Source organism: Notolepis coatsorum, assembly GCF_963971535.1.
Source record: "Notolepis coatsorum genome assembly, contig: SCAFFOLD_193, whole genome shotgun sequence".
Classification (NCBI taxonomy): domain Eukaryota; kingdom Metazoa; phylum Chordata; class Actinopteri; order Aulopiformes; family Paralepididae; genus Notolepis; species Notolepis coatsorum.
Genome location: NW_028172772.1, coordinates 37,909 through 57,446, shown reverse-complemented (window position 1 = coordinate 57,446; position 19,538 = coordinate 37,909). Strand labels below are relative to the sequence as shown.

Below are 19,538 nucleotides of genomic sequence, written 5' to 3'. Positions count from 1 at the left end.
CGAGACCGGACTTTACAGGGGAGTCACAGAAGAGGAGCGGATCTGTATTTACTGTGGTATCGATATTGAGAATGAGTTTCATTCAATGTTTTATTGTCCACTATACTATGAGTTGCATCAAAAGTAATTTGACAGGTGTAAAAAAATGTAGTTTAGTGATGCAAATAGATTCAAATGGATTTTTGATCACAGGGTTTTTGCACTTGCTGAATATTTAGAGAATGCTTGGGATAAACTAACACGAAAATAACATATGTGTGATGTAATTTGGCCTCTGATGGTGTGCACGGTGTAGCTTAGAAACCATGGGAAGCAATTGTTATGTTCAATTGTTGTTTTTGGTGTCTTATAAATAATCCCGTAAGGGATGGGTCGTCGGACATGACACGAAATTCATTCACAACACATTCATATCAACGTGCAATCAGAGGAACACCGACAGAGATGAGACATAGACCAGAGAGAGAAAGAGAGTCCAGTCGCACCCATCCAGTGGCAGCCTCCAGTGCGGCGGGCAGGGTGTAGTTCTGGAGCTGGAACAGTTCCGGGGGTTGACAGTCCACCTCGAAGCGGTTGCTGTCGTTGTTGAACTCCACCGGACACACGAAGTAGGGGTAGCCCGCCATCACATAGGACAGCTGGGGGAGAGACGGCGGAGGATTAGGTTGTAGATCAACATCTTTCAAAAAGGAACATGCCAACATTATGGGGAAATAATCTGTCTTCTCCAGAGACAAGCTTAGCACAAATGAATGGAAGCAAATTAGTGATGCACGATATATCGGCCGCCGATATAATATCGGCCGATATGGCAGTTTTTTTATACATCGGTATCGGTCCGAAACCAAGATAGGGTTGATATGGGCAGATATAAAAAAAAATTATAAAAATAAATAAATGTTTTACTCTTTTTTTATATATCAGTAATATCAGTCATTTCTGAAAATAAGTTACAAAAGTAAAAAAAAATTAAATGCGTTTTGGAAAATAGCTTTTTATTTGATTATCATAAAAAAGTGTTTTCTATACAGAGATATCGACATTGGTAAATATCGGTATCGGCCAGAACAGCAATATTAATATCGGTTATCGGTATCGGCCACAATTTTCACATCGGTGCATCACTAAAGCAGATGCATAGTGACTAGCCTAGCTTAAAACTCTGGGAGAGGTGTTTTTGACCAATGCCAAGGCTAGCCGCTCTGCATCTGCTTCCATTAATTAAAGCACAGAGAGGAAATGAATAATAATAAATTGGTATCTATCTTCTTGTATGACTCTAGAGAAAACAGTCAGCGCATTTCCCATAATGTTGGCATGTTCCTTTAAGGCCTTGTATACTGTCCGTTTCCCTCTGAGAATGTTTTTTTTTAGAATAAAAAGAATATCACAGTAATGTTTCACTATCAGCCGTTCAGTGTCGGCAGTGAAGATTGACAAAACAAACAAACCTTTTACATTCACAAAACAGTGTATACATTTGTTTACGTTTAGATTACAGACAGGTCCTTTAATATCTTACCAGGATACCAAACACAACAGTGGCGAAGAATCCGCCAATGAAGCCTTCCCATGTCTTCTTAGGGGACAGCTGCAGGAGACATCCAGGGCATTCACAGAATGTTAATGATGGTAATAATAATAATGATGGTAATAAACAAGATAGATAGTGTCACAAAGGCGTATGCGGTAAGGCAATGAAGCAGCTAACATTAAATGAGCTTGGCCTTGCTAGCTGCCATATCTCACATTTGACACCCAAACAGAAGTATGGTTAAACGTTAATCGCAATAAGCATAGTTAACATTTATATTTTGTTTTTAAGAATTGTAAAGGATAGGCAAAAAATAAGCATGTGTTTCAGCCTATTCCTTTTTTCGGTCATTGAGTTGAGTGTGAGCTTACTTTGAATATGTACATTTGTGATTTGTTTTCTTTTTGCAAGTCCACACAAGTGTGTTTTTGATTAGTTGTAAACAAAGACCGAAATAAACTATTCATTCATTCATTCATTTAGTTAGTTAGCTACTCAATATTTCAGTTAGCTGTTGTGATTTAATCTGAATGCCATGCTGATGATTCCCTGCATTGTCTGGTTTGTGAAAGCCTTTGTACAAGACAACATGTGTAAATATTGAGTAGCAAACATTCACTGACATCAGCAATGATCCTGTGCTGATGAATGTAGCTTGCCAGACACATTCGTATCCCATTTATTTCTATGTATGGAATGCATTCTTGTCATGGCTCGATAGGGGACTCCGAGCTAGCTAGCTTACTGGCTGGCTGGGCAAGCTGTTTCAACATGTGATGTCAGTGAAATCATCAGCTCTAATTGATCAACCTTTCCGCCTCTGATGTCATTGCACTTTGTTATGGAAAATATTATACGTTTCATGATCCTATTACATCATTTGTACAGCTTACTGGGCCTATTAGCTCTGTTTAAATACATATTCTCTGTACAGCCTTGACTAGTAAATAACTAGTATCTCAGACATTAGGGCGAGGGTCTTAACAGTGTTCTTAAAGGGGAACTATCTTATAAATGGCCTTTTTGAGTGTTTAGCATTGTTTTCTAGCTATGTGAACTTATATTAATATGATCTATGTCTCTAATTCTCATATTGGCGCATTCTTCCAATTCTCCTCTCACAATATTCACCCTCACTGAACTGAGTCATTTGAAAATGTGATGATTTGTGATGTCAGAGAGACACCGCTGCATGATAATGTGGCTGTGTGGCATCAGGTACAAGATGAGCTGCACACAGTGGCTGGAGCCCAGGCTCAAAACGGCTCGAGATCTTGAGGTAGAAAAATGCTGTTTTTGAGGACTTGATTAGAAATACAAAACAATGAATAAAAAAAAATAATAATTACAGAGGTGTTCCATAGACTCACAGGAATTGTGTAAAAGTGCCCAAATAGTGAAAGAAATAGTAAAATAGTTCCCCTTTAAAACAACGACCAAGGCCCAGGAGAGTGTCTTAGATATGTCATGTGTTCAGAATATGTCAACCTTTCTTTTTCTTTGTTGTCTTTTGTTTCATATCAATCTTGTGTCAGATACGACAAAGCCCCTAATCTCATCTTTATTTTCCTTTCTTGTCATATCTGTTATTAATTTGTCATCTTTTGTCGTCATGTCAAACTGTGTATTTATTGTAAGTCTGACCAGAGCTTTTTCTCACTTTCTGGTCAGACGCTTGTGTACACTTGTCTCTGATTGTAAACTGAGGACTTTTCTGTGATCACAGAAATATTTTGATACAATTTGACTGATCTGAATTTATACAGTTTCACTGTTTGGCTCCTTTAAAATATTCCACAACAATTTTGGCATGACATTGTGAGACCCAATATTGTCTGTCTCAGGTTGTCCGTATTGACATTAATTCCTTGCTTCTAGTTTTCTTTTGTTTCTTTTTACAAATGTATAGTTTAGAAATAGCAAGTACCGTACTTTTCGCACTATAAGCCGCACCCGACTATAAGCCGCAGCAGCTAAATTGAACGATGTGTACATATATAAGCCGCACTGGACTATAAGCCGCAGGTGTTTTAATGTTTAATTACCTATGTAATTAGCATTGGGACACAATACTGTCGGACAAATAACAAGAATTAACTAATTTACAAGTTGTATTAAGTTTAGCAAATAAGGGAACAGATAAATAACATTTCAATGCAGTCAAAAAAGCAATATTTATTTTAACATTTTCGGGTTTGGTCACGTCGAGTCACATATAAGCCGCACCGTTATATAAGCCGCAGGGTCGAAAAATGGGGGAAAAAGCCGCGGCTTATAGTCCGAAAAGTACGGTATAACATAAGGATATAGAGTAAAAACTGTATATTGTATAGTAGTGTACATAGGACCCAGTGCCTTAATCCGTAGCTAACATTGTATTGCACTATCTCAGGACTTCAGCATGTCTATTTTATCATGCCTATTTTATGTCTATTTTATTACCTGTTTATTATGTCTATTTTATTATTTAGTATTATTGCACAATCAAAGCGGGCATGGCCACCCGCATTTCACTGTATGCCCCGGTATGTATGTGACAAATAAACCTCTTGAATCTTCTTCAGCAGAATGTAAGATAAGAGCCATATCTAAGAGCTAACCACATCTAACAACAACACAGGTTTCAGGGTTTTTCATCTAATAGCTACTGTTGTTAAATGAATGTGAATGGTTGTCAATATTCCAATGTACAGTTTTGCTTGTTTGTACAGTGTTCCCCCCCCAACCCCCTCCAATGTACAGTAAATTACCTAGTATGGTTGTCAATATTCCAATGTACAGTTTTGCTTGTACAGTTGTACAGTGTTTCCCCCCCCAACCCCTCCTACCCAACCCCCCCCCCCCCCCACCCAACCTCCTCCAATGTACAGTTTTTACGTCAAATGTATATACTCCCTTTTCTGGACTCTTTTTGTATCACAAACAGTACTGTATTTGCAAATCTGGTATGTCATAAATGTATAGATGTAGCAGTACTGTCTATCTGTATGTCATGCATGTCATATATGTCCTGATGAATTGAAAATGGGGGACCCTGATGTAAACAAGACGAAAGTCTTTCTCTGGTCTGCATCCCCTTAACAATTGTGTGTATTGAGCTGTACTGTATTGTACCCATTCTGCAATCTGTTAATAAAGTTTTCAATCAATTCAATTCAATCAATCAATCAAATTTTATTTATTACCTTTTTTCAACTGGCGATTCCCACCCCTAATGGCTATTGAATGAAAGTATTCTACCCAGGCGCCCTACCACTTTCAAGCGCATGCATTTCCTGGAACTGACAACCCCACCGACCTTGATGAGTGGGGTGCGGCCAAAGAAGAAGCCGAACATGTAGGCCATGATGTCGTTGCAGATCACACAGGAGATCGGCACGATGAACCTGTTTAGACGGAAGTACAGCTGGTATCAGAATGTCATCTCAAATCCCATCGTTCCGATGGAAAACTCTTTCTAAACAGAACCAATGGTAAACGTGGTTTGTCCAAGAAATGTTAAAGGAACACACCAACATTTTGGGACATTACCCTAGCTTAGCACAATGAATGGAAGCGGACATGGCCGGTTAGCCTTCGGGAGAGGTGTTAGTTGGACAATGCCTAGGCTAACCGTTCATTGTGCTAAGCTAGGCTAACGTGCAGCCAGATAGCCTTCTACTGAACGCACAGAGAGGAAACTGGTATCTATCTTCTTGTCTCTCTCTGGCGAAGACGATAAGCTAATTTCCCAAAATGTTGGCGTGTTCTTTTAACACAGACTAGTTGGTCGTTCAATTGTGGAACGGAATACCACACTGTGACTTTGTGATGCAACATTTTTTTTTTTTTTTATAATTTCATCAGCTAATGCTCAGTTCAGGCTGCGTTTTGTAAAACAGAGTGGACCTTAGAGATTACCAACATTTGATGTAATTTGATTATATTTATTCCATAAGGCATGGCACTGCTCACACATTTGGACGTACAGTAAGTTAAGCCCTGCAGTGGGGAAAGGGGGGGGGGGGGGGGGGGGGGGGGGCTTATTCCTTACCAGATCATTCCCTCAAACAGGTTGTGGATGATGAGGTGAGACTGGGTGACCACGATCAGCAGAGTCACGTGTGTCCAGCCGAACTGGGGTGGGAGACACACACAGATCCAGGTGATGAGGGCAAAACAGAGAGCTATAGCAATAGCTGTAAAGAAATTATTTATTATTATTTAAACATTTTTAATATATCATCTGGGGTATTTTTGTGTTTTTAATGGGCCATTTTATTAAACAATGAAAAAAGATTTGTTTAGTTTTTTGCTCCCGGCTGCATCTGTAACCATTTTCATCTTGCTGATTTTTTTTAACAATACAATGAACCACGGGGGACCACAGTCACATCTAGCAGAGCCATAAACAACACCTGAATGGAATAATACCCCCGAAAGGTGGACTCACAATTTCAGGGAAACCGAATGCACCCGCAAATGCCCCTTTTTGCCCTGAGCCTGTCTGAATCTCTGACCCTGGCGTACATACAGGTAGTACAGCCACATGGTTCACTGGTTCCATGGGTTCCAGAAAACAATCCTTGCTGATGGAAGTAGAGGGGGCTTGTCTGTCACAGTGTGGATAAAAATAGACACATTTCTAACTGGTTCTAAAGCCAGATTACACCCACTACCCGACGTCCTTTCACCAGCACGTCATCGTTTACATATATGGCATTGTGAGTTCAGTACTCATTCCCCCATCATGGGTGTGCTGCTGATGGATAGACCATTGTGGTGTTGCAGGGTTTCCCGGGCAACATACTGTCTCTGCACTGTTTGGTAACCATAGAGATCAGAACCCGCCTAAGCGGAGCAGAGTTGAATTATAATCCGTTTATCCTTCACAGCTGCAGCTGGACTACTCTAGGCCAGGTCAGTACATAATATGTCACAGTCACACAGTCCTTTACGGTGGCCTTCCAGACACTTAGGTTAACCGTCCGTCTGTAGCGTGGTAGTGAAAGGGTTAACCTTCTGTAGTGTGGTTGTGAAAGGGTTAACTGTCTGTAGTGTGGTAGTGAAAGGGTTAACCGTCTGTAGCGTAGTAGTGAAAGGGTTAACCGTCCGTAGCGTGGTAGTGAAAGGGTTAACCGTCTGTAGCGTGGTAGTGAAAGGGTTAACCGTCCGTAGCGTGGTTGTGAAAGGGTTAACCCTTTGTCGTGTGGCAGTGAAAGGGTTAACCTTCTGTATTGTCACGGTGAAAGGGTTAACCCTTTGGTAGTGTGGTAGTGAAAGGGTTAACCCGACCACCATAGTTAGCATGACTGTAGTTCTGCAGTGTTGTTGGTCCCTGGGGATTTAAAGCAAGGCCAGTCCTCTGCTGAGCGGAAGGCCTGCGGGTCAGAGGGGACATGAATGATGCGGCCGGCTGGAAGACGCTCACCATGTAGAACTGCAGACGGTAGTGTTTCTTCACCAGGCTCAGGACGAACATGCAGAAACCTGCAAGGCAAGCACAGTGTTTACCACAGCTGTTAAATCATCAGCATTGTATCGCCAGTAAAAATGAGGGGAGATTCGTTAAACCGTCACTCTGGCCGTCGTCCCACTCTCAATTACACTCGATTAGATTTGACTCGTGAAAAGAGAACCCAGCATTAATGTGCAGCGGATACAGTAGCGAGTATGTCTCTTTTTTTTTTAATGTGAAACAAGTTAAGGATCTTGCGAGGTAGTTAGGGGGCAAAACTCAAAACAGTAAGGTGCTTTTATTGAATTGCAGAAATTAAATTAGGCAGAACTAAAGTGACCATAATCTGATTAGTGAGGTTTCCACGGGACGCACGGAAAAAAAACTTTTAGATTCTCATCCACTCTCTTTCAGGCTCTATTTTGACATCTAGGGCACAGTACTGTGTTCTGAAAACCTTCACAGAAACAATACTCAGGACCTTTCCCCCCAATTATCGAATACTTATGAAGGATGACAAAGTTATCTTAAAAGCTTTCACTTGCAAAGGAATCCCAACCTGAGCATGACATAAGAGCAAAATTATCTCTGTGTGAATATGGTCAACAAAGATGTCCTCCACCCCCGTCGCCATTCACTTCCATGTGTTTTGCAAACCGGGGGGGGGGGGGGCATTTTCAATCTCCACAGAAGTTACTGGTGAACGTGAGGAACACACAGTCCAGACCGCTTTAAGCACCAACACACAGTCCAGACCGCTTTAAGCACCAACAAACTTCCAGAACGTTTTAAGCACCAACAAACTTCCAGAACACTTTAAGCACCAACACACTTCCAGAACACTTTAAGCACCAACAAACTTCCAGAACACTTTAAGCACCAACAAACTTCCAGAACACTTTAAGCACCAACAAACTTCCAGAACACTTTAAGCACCAACAAACTTCCAGAACACTTTAAGCACCAACAAACTTCCAGAACACTTTAAGCACCAACAAACTTCCAGAACACTTTAAGCAGCAACAAACTTCCAGAACACTTTAAGCACCAACAAACTTCCAGACCGCTTTAAGCAGCAACAAACTTCCAGAACACTTTAAGCACCAACACACTTCCAGAACACTTTAAGCACCAACACACTTCCAGAACACTTTAAGCACCAACAAACTTCCAGAACACTTTAAGCACCAACACACTTCCAGAACACTTTAAGCACCAACACACTTCCAGAACACTTTAAGCACCAACACACTTCCAGAACACTTTAAGCACCAACAAACTTCCAGAACACTTTAAGCACCAACACACTTCCAGAACACTTTAAGCAGCAACAAACTTCCAGAACACTTTAAGCACCAACACACTTCCAGAACACTTTAAGCACCAACACACTTCCAGAACACTTTAAGCAGCAACAAACTTCCAGAACGCTTTAAGCACCAACAAACTTCCAGAACACTTTAAGCACCAACACACTTCCAGAACACTTTAAGCAGCAACCAAAATGGGAGAGTTTCTGAGAGGGACGGGTTTAGTTTCTGTTCACCTTGACGCCAAGAGGCGCAGGGGACAGTTTCCTTCCTCCACACATCCTGTTTGGTATCAACTCTGACACTGCAACACTGACTGTAGCGCAGGAAACGCTGCTTAAAAATAACTCCCACTTAATCATGAGTGTAAATACCAGTCGAAAATGTTTGGGTCAAGGCAGAATTAGACCATACCAAAAAAAGGGGGTGTTATTTTTTACTTTTATTTTGGCAGTGCTGGGTAACAGTTGGACGATTAATACAACATGCTGTCAGCTGGTGGTGTCTTATATTACTGCATTCTATTATATATTATTATTATATTATATAGAAACTATCTAATGGTCATTCTGTGAAGATTATGACACATTTACAAACCATAAATGCAATACCAGGGGGGAAATCCAGACATGCGTTACAATGTACTTTAACCCTGTAACCTCTGTTCCGGATGATATTTTGGAGGGTGGTTCTGTCTCCTGTCTCCTCTCACCCCTCTATCTCTCTTTCTCCTTCCTCTCCCTCTTTCTCTTTCTCTTTCCTTTCCTCTCCTCTCTCCCTCTCTCTTTCCTCTCCTCTCTCTCTCTTCCTCTCCTGTCATCCCTCTGAGGAGGTCGTTTATTGAACCGTGTACCTGTGAGGTAGAGGGCGAAGGATATGAAGCGATGGTATTTGCTGAGGATGCGCAGAGGCTCCTCCCTCTGCACCAGCGTGAAGAAGTAATCCGTCACTGTCTCACCATAGAAGAAGTAGTTCACACACAGCAAGAAGTACCTGTTGGGAGAGGGGGAGGGGGGTTTAGGTAACACGGTTACCACAACTCCATATTTAGCTACACAGTCAGAATCTACATGCAATATGCCTGCTGAAAAACCAGGTGCAGGTTTGTACTTTGGTAGGAAGACACATTTTTAGTACCAATTATTGTTATTGTTATTATTAAAGACACATATTTAGTACCAATTATTGTGAATTATCAATAGAGAACCTGGTTTTGTGTACCGAGAAGTTTACTCATATGAATGTTTACTTTAATTTGTTTACATACAAGAATTGAGTGTCATTTACTAATACAATTGATAAGGGACTAGTGTGTTTGTTTGTTTTTCCAACAGGTTTTTCAGACGGCATAGTGAATATTAAGAAACAACTAATATTAAGAAACTACTAACAACTATTAAACCAGTGAAGTCTGTACACCACTACTACCAGTCTACTACCCACTTACAGATGCAGCCATTAGCACTGTCTACCATTCTACAGCGGTGCCGACAGGGTTGATTTTGAGGTTGATTGCTGTTCTGTTATATGCCACCAGGAGGCGCAAAGCCTGACAGAACAGATCCCGATTTGCCCGATAAGAAATAGGTCTCGAAATCCATAGCACACATTGAAAAATATTTATATCAATTTAACATTCATAACTTATGATGAAGTTAAGACGCTAGGCTTTTGAAAATGTAGGGGCGCAGCCGAGATAAATCGCTGATCGAAGCACAACTTTCCAAAAATTATAAATAATATTTCCCAAATGAAGATACAAGATCATCATGAAATATTATTTCACAAATCTTAGTTTAAAGATATGAATTGAAAATGGGGGAGAGAAACTGGCCGGTTAAGTTGCGCCGTTCTGCTTGTCATCATGAATCTACAAGCATTTTATTTATCATCTGAATTTAATGATCAAATCGAAATATTCTGAAAGCCCCACAGCCTTTTGTTTGCAACTCGATTAATATATATATATAGTTCAATCTGGATTTAGTACCACCAGCCGCCCGTAACAGGGCAGCAAAGACCATGAATGAAATCTACTGTAAGTACAGTTACTTTTTTGTAATGAAAAATGCTCTGCCATTTTTCATCAGATTGAGATGCGTTTTTTTTCCTAGACGTTCACAAAAACAACAAACTATGTTCTATTTTATGGCAATAACGTTCAGGTTTGTTCGACCCGTGAGACATAATCACGAAAATGACGTTCAAAAATAAGTTTGACAGGGGCTGGCGTGAGCTGAGCTAGCTAGTGTGGTTTTATGAAATTCAAAAGCCCATCGAAAGCCCTGGGTCTCCTCTTTCATAAGACTACAAATGCTTTCATAGGACTAGAAATGCTTTCATGACGCATTATTCCTTGCATCTAATTCATCCGGTTTCTATAAACTCATATTTCGCTAATAACTAGGGATGTCCCGATCCGATCACGTGATCGGGGCCGATCACGTGATTTTCCGAAGATCGGGATCGGCAAAAAAATAAAATAAAAAAAAAATTGTATTCAACAAACATGACCATGTTCACGTCTTAAACTCATACTGAGGCCTTAGTTTTGGTTTTAAATTGCATATCATCATTCATTTATTTATTGTCACACAGAGCAGAAGAATTTTGCCAAAACAAACCAATAGTATCCAGCTGCAGAACGGCAGACCAGCCACACTCTCAGACCCAAACGCATTTCCTTGATTTAATTATACATCAAATGATTTATGTCAAGGCTTGAATGAAGTTAACTTTTCACCTGGATAACGTCAACATTCAGGGTGAATGTAATGTGAGAAATTGGGATACATTTTTTTTTTTTTTTTTTTTTGATCGGATAGGGAAAGATCGGTATCGGTAGATACTCAAAATCACATGATCGGGAGCAAAATAATTTGATCGGGACATCCCTACTAATAACACTTAAAAATATTGGTAAACAAACGTAGTGCTGAAAATAAACACTTTGACTGCTGTTTTGATAGGGTTACGGTCTTTACTCTTGGCTACATTTGAAGAAAAAAACACTACATTAATTAATACGGACTGTATTCATCTATTTATGATAAAAAAGCAAACTAAATTTGTTAGATGGACATTTTGATTAATTATATTAAGCGGAGAACGGAGAAATTCAGCACGACTGATTAACGAAATTCATTAGATTGGGCATTTGATTAATTATATCAAGCTGATAACGGAGAAATATTAACAACCCTCGATACTGGGCTGTTTCCCCCTCCTCACGACGAAAAGTAACCTGGTGTAACCCGAGTGCCCCCTACTGGTTGATACCATTAATACGGCAACCACCGAAAACCACTCGGCAAGGGTAGACGGACCTAACTGCTACATCTGTAGTATTTTATTACTAAACTGATCATTCATGATATTTGCTGACTGGCTTAATCATCTACATCTAAGTAGAACGTTTAATGCATAAAACAAACCTCAGGAAGTCTGCAATAAAATAAAACATAAAGACATCAGAATCAACAAAGTGGCAAGAAAGGATACTTAGAGCTGCTATCAGGAAGCTACTATAATGGGGTGTGTGTGTGTGTGTGTGTGTGTGTGTGTGTGTGTGTGTGTGTGTGTGTGTGTGTGTGTGTGTGTGTGTGTGTGTGTGTGTAGGTGTGTGTGTGTGTAGGTGTGTGTGTGTGTGTGTGTGTGTGTGTGTGCAGGGGCGTAGCTGGGGGGGGGGGGGGTAGCTTAGGATGATTCCAAGGGCCCAGCACTGGGGGGGGCCCCAAAAAAAAAGAAACATTTTTTTTTTTTACTAGACATCACTCAGGTGTATTATTGATGCTCTCATTGATACTATGTTTGTTTCTGAAGTGTGTGTGTGTGTGTGTGTGTGTGTGTGTGTGTGTGTGTGTGTGTGTGTGTGTGTGTGTGTGTGTGTGTGTGTGTGTGTGTGTGTGTGTGTGAGATACATAGAGAGAGAGGGGGGGCTTTGGTAGACTATTGCATTGGTCCATTCATTGAAGATGAACGCAATGCGACATCCTTTACTAGGCTCACCCACCAACAGTGCAGGTGCTGAACTGCTGATCCGAATGTATAGGTAAAAACCATATTATGTGTTTTCATCAATAAAAAAATGGCCAAAAAGAATTCCGCTCGCGCGCTTGCATTCACTGGGGCCTACAAATACATTCTTTCATGGGGCCCAGAATCTGGAGCTACACCCCTGTGTGTGTGTGTGTGTGTGTGTGTGTGTGTGTGTGTGTGTGTGTGTGTGTGTGTGTGTGTGTGTGTGTGTGTGTGTGTGTGTGTGTGTGTGTGTGTGTGTGTGTGTGTGTGTGTGTGTGTGTGTGTGTGTGTGTGTGTGTGTGTGTGTGTGTGCGTGTGCGTGCGTGTGTGTGTGCGTGTGCGTGTACTCGTGTCCTCACCAGCTCAGTGTTCTGAACCAGGGGAGGTGATAGGAGTGATACACACTGTAGCCTATGTGGATGATCTCCTGGAAGCACTTTATCTGAACACACAGCACCTGAATAGAGAAACACACACTACATCGTGATACACACCATCCAGTCAAGACTACGTGACCAGAACATCAAGTGGCTATGTCAACTCATTCTCATATACGGTAACTATTCTATTGTGTATATACTAGGGCTGGGACTTTATCGCTTTATTTCCATTAATTAACTACAGAAATAATTAAAGGTTAAAGGTTCTTTATTGTGTAAGAATGTTACCTTTCAAAGGAGACCAGACTCATGCATGTGCTATAAGTATAAAGTATAATAAATCGCAAATAACTTTTTTTCTTAGTCTGATTTGTTCATAAAAAAAATTTAAATACGAGAAATTGAGATCAATCAAGAGTTTTTTTTTTTCAATGGTCAACTGTTCTGGAATGTACTTGAAAGTACTGCGTTTTACTTTTACCTCGAAAGTGCTTCAGTTTACAAAAGGTCAGACTCCTTTGCGCTATATGTATATTATTCCTAAAATGGCTGCACTTTGTTAAAAATTGCATTGATCTGTTGGTCTGTGTAGTAGCTAATACAGGATTTTGCTGCTTAAACGTATGTATAATGTATATTCATTGATTCACTCGTATACCAAAATTCATTTGAATTGAAAAATGTTGCTTTTCGCATCAAATATTGATATGCGATTAAAATGTGATTAATTTCTATTAATTAACTATAAAGTCTCGTATTAATTCGATAAAAAAATGCAATCGAGTCCCACCACTAGTATATACACTATGAAATCAGCAATACCAACTGAGTCACGTGACTAAGTTACCCCGGACCTGCGCGAGCTGCTGCGCTAAAAGAATACGACGGGGCTATATGGAGAAACCACGGCACTCCCCTGATTAAAAGTCGTTTTAAACGAAAACTTTTGGATGTCATTTTGGCCAAATCAGCATGGTTGTGTGAGTGTGAGTCTTTCACCTTTTACATATCTAGCGTTGACATGGATTGATTAGGTTTAGATCGCTAGCATGGCTAACAAATGCTAATATATTGTAGTCTGCCCCGTTATTCTGACCAGGATTACGTATCCTCTCTTCTCCGGGGATGCGTGCGCACACAGAGTTCTTCCTTAACAACCAAAAATAAAGTGGGATGTCGCTTCTGATTCAGATTCAGTTTTACTGCAGTAATCAACAGCCTGATGCACAATACTTCCAACACCTTCTGGCTGAATGTCTGTATGTTTTCAATGGACCCATCTCTTTTCTTGATCCTCCAATTGTTGCTTCCTGGTTTGTCCAAGGGAAGCAACAGGTGTGATCAAGAGAAGAGGGTTTGAGACAGGTCACTTAGTGCTGTCCATGTGTACAACGATGACTCCATCTTCATGTAGGCTGCAGCTGCACATTCTCCACAACCCAAGTGAAAAAGCAGTCAACTCTGCATTTAGATTAAAGGGAAGGTTATAGATTTTTACCAAGCCCCCTCATTAGACATTCAACGTTTTGCCACCTTTGTTTTGTTCCAAGAAAATTGGCACCAGCCTCCTGTTAGCATTTGTCAGCAATGCTATAGTGCAAGTCAATGGGGTATGAATACATTCCTCTTAACATACAATGCATTCCACATACTTTGATAAGCTCTTGTATTGTAGTTGTCTGAATTGCACTGTTTGAAAGGAATGTGATTCTGAGAATCTAGGGGCTTTGCCTTTGACTTGCTATAGATCCAGGTGGCAATTTCTCACCAGTCAAAACACTGGCAATAAAAACGTTGGGATTTTCATAAAGGGGGCATTGTTTTGTTTTTTTTACCATTTCCTCCCCATTTTAGTCAATATACCAATTTCATGTGTACATTTTCTTAAAATAAATAAATAAAGGAATACATAATGCTACCATATGGATACCAAACAGAGAAGGTAAAGACGACTTTGAACTGTTAAACAGTATTAAAAAAAACTGATTTTATATGTCTGCACTTTATGTGCTCATTTTATGTCTATTCTATTCTACTACTTACTGCACTATTGCACTATTTTACTCTCTATTCTATCTTACTCTTTTTATTATTGTCTATTTTTAAAACTGAATCAAACTATAAACAATGTGGCCTGTTGGGATGTTAGATCCTAATGTGAAAAACTGTGATTTTATATGTCTGCACTTTATGTGCTTATTTTATGCCTGTCTTGTTTCTGTTGTGAAGCACTTTGAGCTGCAATTTCTGTATGAAAGGTGCTATACAAATAAAGTATATTATTATTATTACCTCATTTCTGCATTTTGTACTTGCTTTTTTGATCCACCTTTTCTCCTTATTTTCAATTTTTTCTCCCATCCCAATTTCATATCGCCAATTCTCCCCTCCCCTGTCTTGAACGTTGCTAGACTATGCCTCCCACTGGTACACGAGGAGGCAGCCTGTCACATCTTTTCACCAGGCAGCTCGATCTCTCAGTGGCTCACGCTGCCCCCGCCACTTCCTGTCTCTGCTGTGCAGGCGTCCCCCAACCAACCTGTAGGAGTCGCTGTCCACAACATCCAGATTACCACCCATCGACTTTCCACCCGCTACCTCTGCCAATTGAGATAGTATGACGACGGGCCCAAGCCGCAGGCAATGCCGACTCGGGGAGTCGAGACCGGAGTCTCTTGCATTGGTGACAAACGCAATCTCCGCTACGCCACCCAGCCGCCTTCTGCATTTTGTACTTGCATACAGAACCAAGCATTTCACGGTAATGTACATGTACTTTATATATGTGACAAATAAAACAGAACTTGAACAGAAAGATAAAAGAAAGGCTCAGATGAAAGAGGCGCTACTCACGATCATCATGAGCACCATGGGGCCCAAGTAGATGATGATGAAGAAGAACGAGATCATGGCCAGAGTCAGGATCCCTCGTACCCACCAGTTCTTCCATCTGAGAGAGAGAGAGAGAGAGAGAGAGAGAGAGAGAGAGAGAGAGAGAGAGAGAGACAGAGAGACAGAGAGACAGAGAGAGAGAGAGAGAGAGAGAGAGACAAAAGTTTCAGTGGACTAACCAATATAGTACAGGGTTCACAGACATTGCAAAATGAACTTCAAGGACTTTCAAGTACTTTCCTAAGCACTGTTTCATTTTAAAAGAGCATTTAAAAGGATACAATTCACTTTTAAATGCAGTTTCTATAGAAAACAAATCGGATCCAATATGTATGGCTTAAAACCTATTTCCGACAATTAGTTACACTTTAAATAAAAATATATATATTTCTTGATTCAGAACAATTTTATCGTGGATGAACAAAACTTTGAATGCGAATGGACCGTTTGTTTATTTTGTTTATTAGCAAAGGATCCCCATTAGCTGACGCCGAGACGTCAACTAGTCTTCCTGGGGTCCAAGACAACATTAAAACATTACAACATATACATTGCAATTAAAACATAATACAATTAAAACATAGCAAGACATACCAAATAAGGAAACACAACATAGCAAGACGTACCAACTGAGGAACCACAACAACATTAACACACAAACATATTATATCTAAATATGTACATCAACTGTAACATATTGCATATCTCAGCATTGTCAATATTGGCTACATGTAAGATTTTAATTTATTTTTGAAGCTTGCTACACCTCTTATGTCACGTATGTCACCTGGAAGATAATTCCATGCCCTAATAGCCCTATATAAAACTGTTCTTTGCATACTGTTAGTGTTTGTATGGGGTAGAATAATCTGCCCTCTACTTGCCCCTCTGGTAAAATGCATGTGCACATTTGAGGCGTAAATTATTTTATCCGTGATATATTTAGGACTGTGGGTTGTGATCACTTTATGAAAACAAATTAAAAGGTTGGCAGAAAGTCTTTTCTCAACACTCCTCCAACTAAGACGTTCATGCATTTGAACAACACTAGTCCTATATGAACAACCAAGAACGAGTCTTGCTGCCTTATTTTGTACCACTTGTAACTTATTTAGCGACTGCTTTGAAGCAGAAGCCCACACTACAGAACAGTAATCCAAGTGGCACAAAACCAAAGCACAAACAATCTGATTAAACAGTGCAAATGGAAGGAATGGTGCACATTTCCTGGCAGTAGCAATAGCTCTACCCATTTTAAAAACAGTTTTGTTTATGTGATCAGACCATGATAAAGTACTATCAAGCCAAAGGCCTGATTTGAATTTCAAGGACTTTTTAATTAAGCACCTTGTTAACCCGTTCACTGCCGCACTACCAAACGGTTAACCCTTTCACTGCGACAATACACAGAAGATTAACCCTTTCACTGCCACACAACAGCAGGTTAACAATGTAGGGTGGAAATGGCCTCGTTCGCCACCCCTGGTAGCATCCAACCTTGGGCTACGCAGGTTCAATGGCTGCCATACACTGACACCCGGCACACATCACACTACTACACAATGGCTGAACGGCTCAGGAGACAGGGATTGATATCAGCCAATTAAGGGGGAGGGATGATTAGGTGGCCTTGATGTCAGAGACCTGATTGGGAATTTGGCCAGGAACGTTCGGGAAACCCCCTACTCTTTGCGATAGGCATCCTAGGTTCTTTAACGACCGAGATTCAGTCAGACAAATGAATAGATTATCCTGTGCGAGACTACAGGGCAAACAACCATAAACCAATCAAATGAACAAGGATAGGGCCGTGAAAAACAAAAACAAAAATCAATAGGTCTCGTTGGCTATCATCCATCCAAACCCTGTAGAGACAACATTATCCATTGATGTTAATGTTTCCTGGTGTTTTTAAAAGGCAGCTTGGCCTGCAGCCAGATGCAGAACACGATGCTGGAGCCAACATCTCCTCTAAAGGGAACACCGTCCCGATGTAGCCGACCCTACTGTACCAAGATAAACAATTCTTCTACTATGAATCGTTCCTCTTTGTGACGCTATGTTTTGCTCCGCCGCCCCTCATGTTGAAGAAGCAGTGTGGTAGCGAGTGGTAAACCCACCTTGAAGACAGGCCCGACAGCGCCTTGTTCAGCACCTCGGGGGTGTCGTCGTCGGCGGGGACGGGCCCCTCCGGGAGCCCCGAGTCTGCCTTCGACTCGCTGTCCGACGCCCCGTCCTTCTCTGCCTTCAGCTCGTTCTCAGAGCCCTGACAGACAGACGGGGAAATAAGACAATGTAGTCAAAATAATACATAGACTAAGAAGAAGGGCTCCTTTTCCCCCCACAATAGCTGACCTAGAGACAGTGCTGTTCACCAGAACAGCACTCGAGGGGAAATTTCATCATCCGAGGGAGGAAAGGGCGCATTTAGCAAATCAGCTTTCTCGATAAGAGCTGCAGAGTTCTGGAACACCATCCCATCACACATCCGCAGTACTGATACACTCAGGTCCTTCACACACACACTCAAAGCATGGCTGTCACGTCGCAGTCCAGCTGCCCAACCCTGCCCTGTATGCTTGCCCACTAGCCTGACTGTCCTGCTTGTGTATATGTGTGCCTGGCCTGCCTATACAGTGCTTGTCCATGTAGGGGCTTTGATTTGTCCCTGTACACTATGTTTTTTATAGATGCATGAATGCCTAGTGAGTGAATGTACAGAATATGTTTTAAATTGTTTTTATATTAGCTTTAATGTCCTTCTATTTTTCTGTTTCTTTCTGGCTTAAACATCTAGCCCAGAGACAACTGAAAACTAGCAACCCTGCTAATGTTGGCATATTTACAGTTTTTAATTTGTATTAATTTATAAATGTATAACTGTTGATTGATATGCACTGTCCCTGATCAAATAAACTGAGTAAACTAAACTAAATTGTAACAAGGCTGAATTACACTTTATTTAGGCTAGATGGCTCTTTGCCGTCATTCCAAACAGATGAATAATGTGTGAGACTCGGACATAAACAATCCCTGTTAAGCTTTCTGTCCTGAGGAATGTGAGTGTATTAGTTTGTGACTGTGAGTGTGTGGGAGGCTAGAAGCAGCAGCCAATGGTTCAGATGGTCTCCATCAATATCCAAAGCGACTTACAATTTGTGGGGTACACCTCTGGGTAAGGGTAAGTAGTAAGTAGTATTGTTCGTCTAGCAGTGCCAGACTTGAGTGCTTCACTCTGTAGTATAGACCTATTAGCATAGTACAAGATACAAGATACTTTAATGCCACACAACGATGGTTGGTGGTAATTGTTTGCGGTATAGTTTGTTAAAAGCACTGGGACATCAACATGAAACATCAGACACCCCCCTCCCATCTCCCAATGTGCAATAGTTGGTACTGGTATAAACATAGTAGAATAGTACATAGTAGATAGTAGTATAGCCATAGTAGAATAGTCAGGGAACAAACTTAACTTTTTGACTTACCAGCCATTTGGCTGGTAGATTTTAAAAACTACCAGCCGGGCAGAATTTTTACCCTTTTTTTTTTGCTTTTTAGTATATCGCCATGTGTTTTATTATTACTATAAATTATAATACTCTCATATGCTATTTTCAATTAATATCATAAACAACTAGGGATGCCCCGATCAAGTTTTTTGCCACCGATACCGATCACCGATCGTCGTGAGCCATATCGGCCGATACCGATCCGATACCGATCGTTTTTGATTAAAAGAAATTAACATTTATTTTATATAATTTTTTTTTTTTTTTATAAAATATATATATTATATAATTAGTAGGGGTGCACCGATATGAAAATTGGCCACCGATACCGATACCGATTGTTCAACTAACACAATCGGCCGATACCGATACTTGTGGCAAAAAATAAGTATTTGTAATTTTTTTTAATATTTTGTTTAATTTTATTTTTATTTTTTTTTAATGAAACTACTG

General features: G+C 40.5%; 1 protein-coding gene across 1 annotated transcript in view; it reads right to left on the bottom strand.

The window, feature by feature from the left end:
- The window catches only part of cds2 (CDP-diacylglycerol synthase (phosphatidate cytidylyltransferase) 2), a 51,259-nt gene that overhangs the window by 1,990 nt on the left and 29,731 nt on the right, over window positions 1-19,538 (bottom strand). The window contains exons 2-10 of the mRNA XM_084338949.1: window positions 17,694-17,839; window positions 15,535-15,631; window positions 12,661-12,758; window positions 9,135-9,274; window positions 6,945-7,003; window positions 5,568-5,650; window positions 4,833-4,920; window positions 1,523-1,591; window positions 486-638 (exon numbers count right to left, since the gene is read on the bottom strand). Of these exons, the coding sequence (XP_084195075.1) occupies window positions 486-638; window positions 1,523-1,591; window positions 4,833-4,920; window positions 5,568-5,650; window positions 6,945-7,003; window positions 9,135-9,274; window positions 12,661-12,758; window positions 15,535-15,631; window positions 17,694-17,839 (933 nt within the window). The remainder of the gene's footprint in view (window positions 1-485; window positions 639-1,522; window positions 1,592-4,832; window positions 4,921-5,567; window positions 5,651-6,944; window positions 7,004-9,134; window positions 9,275-12,660; window positions 12,759-15,534; window positions 15,632-17,693; window positions 17,840-19,538) is intronic.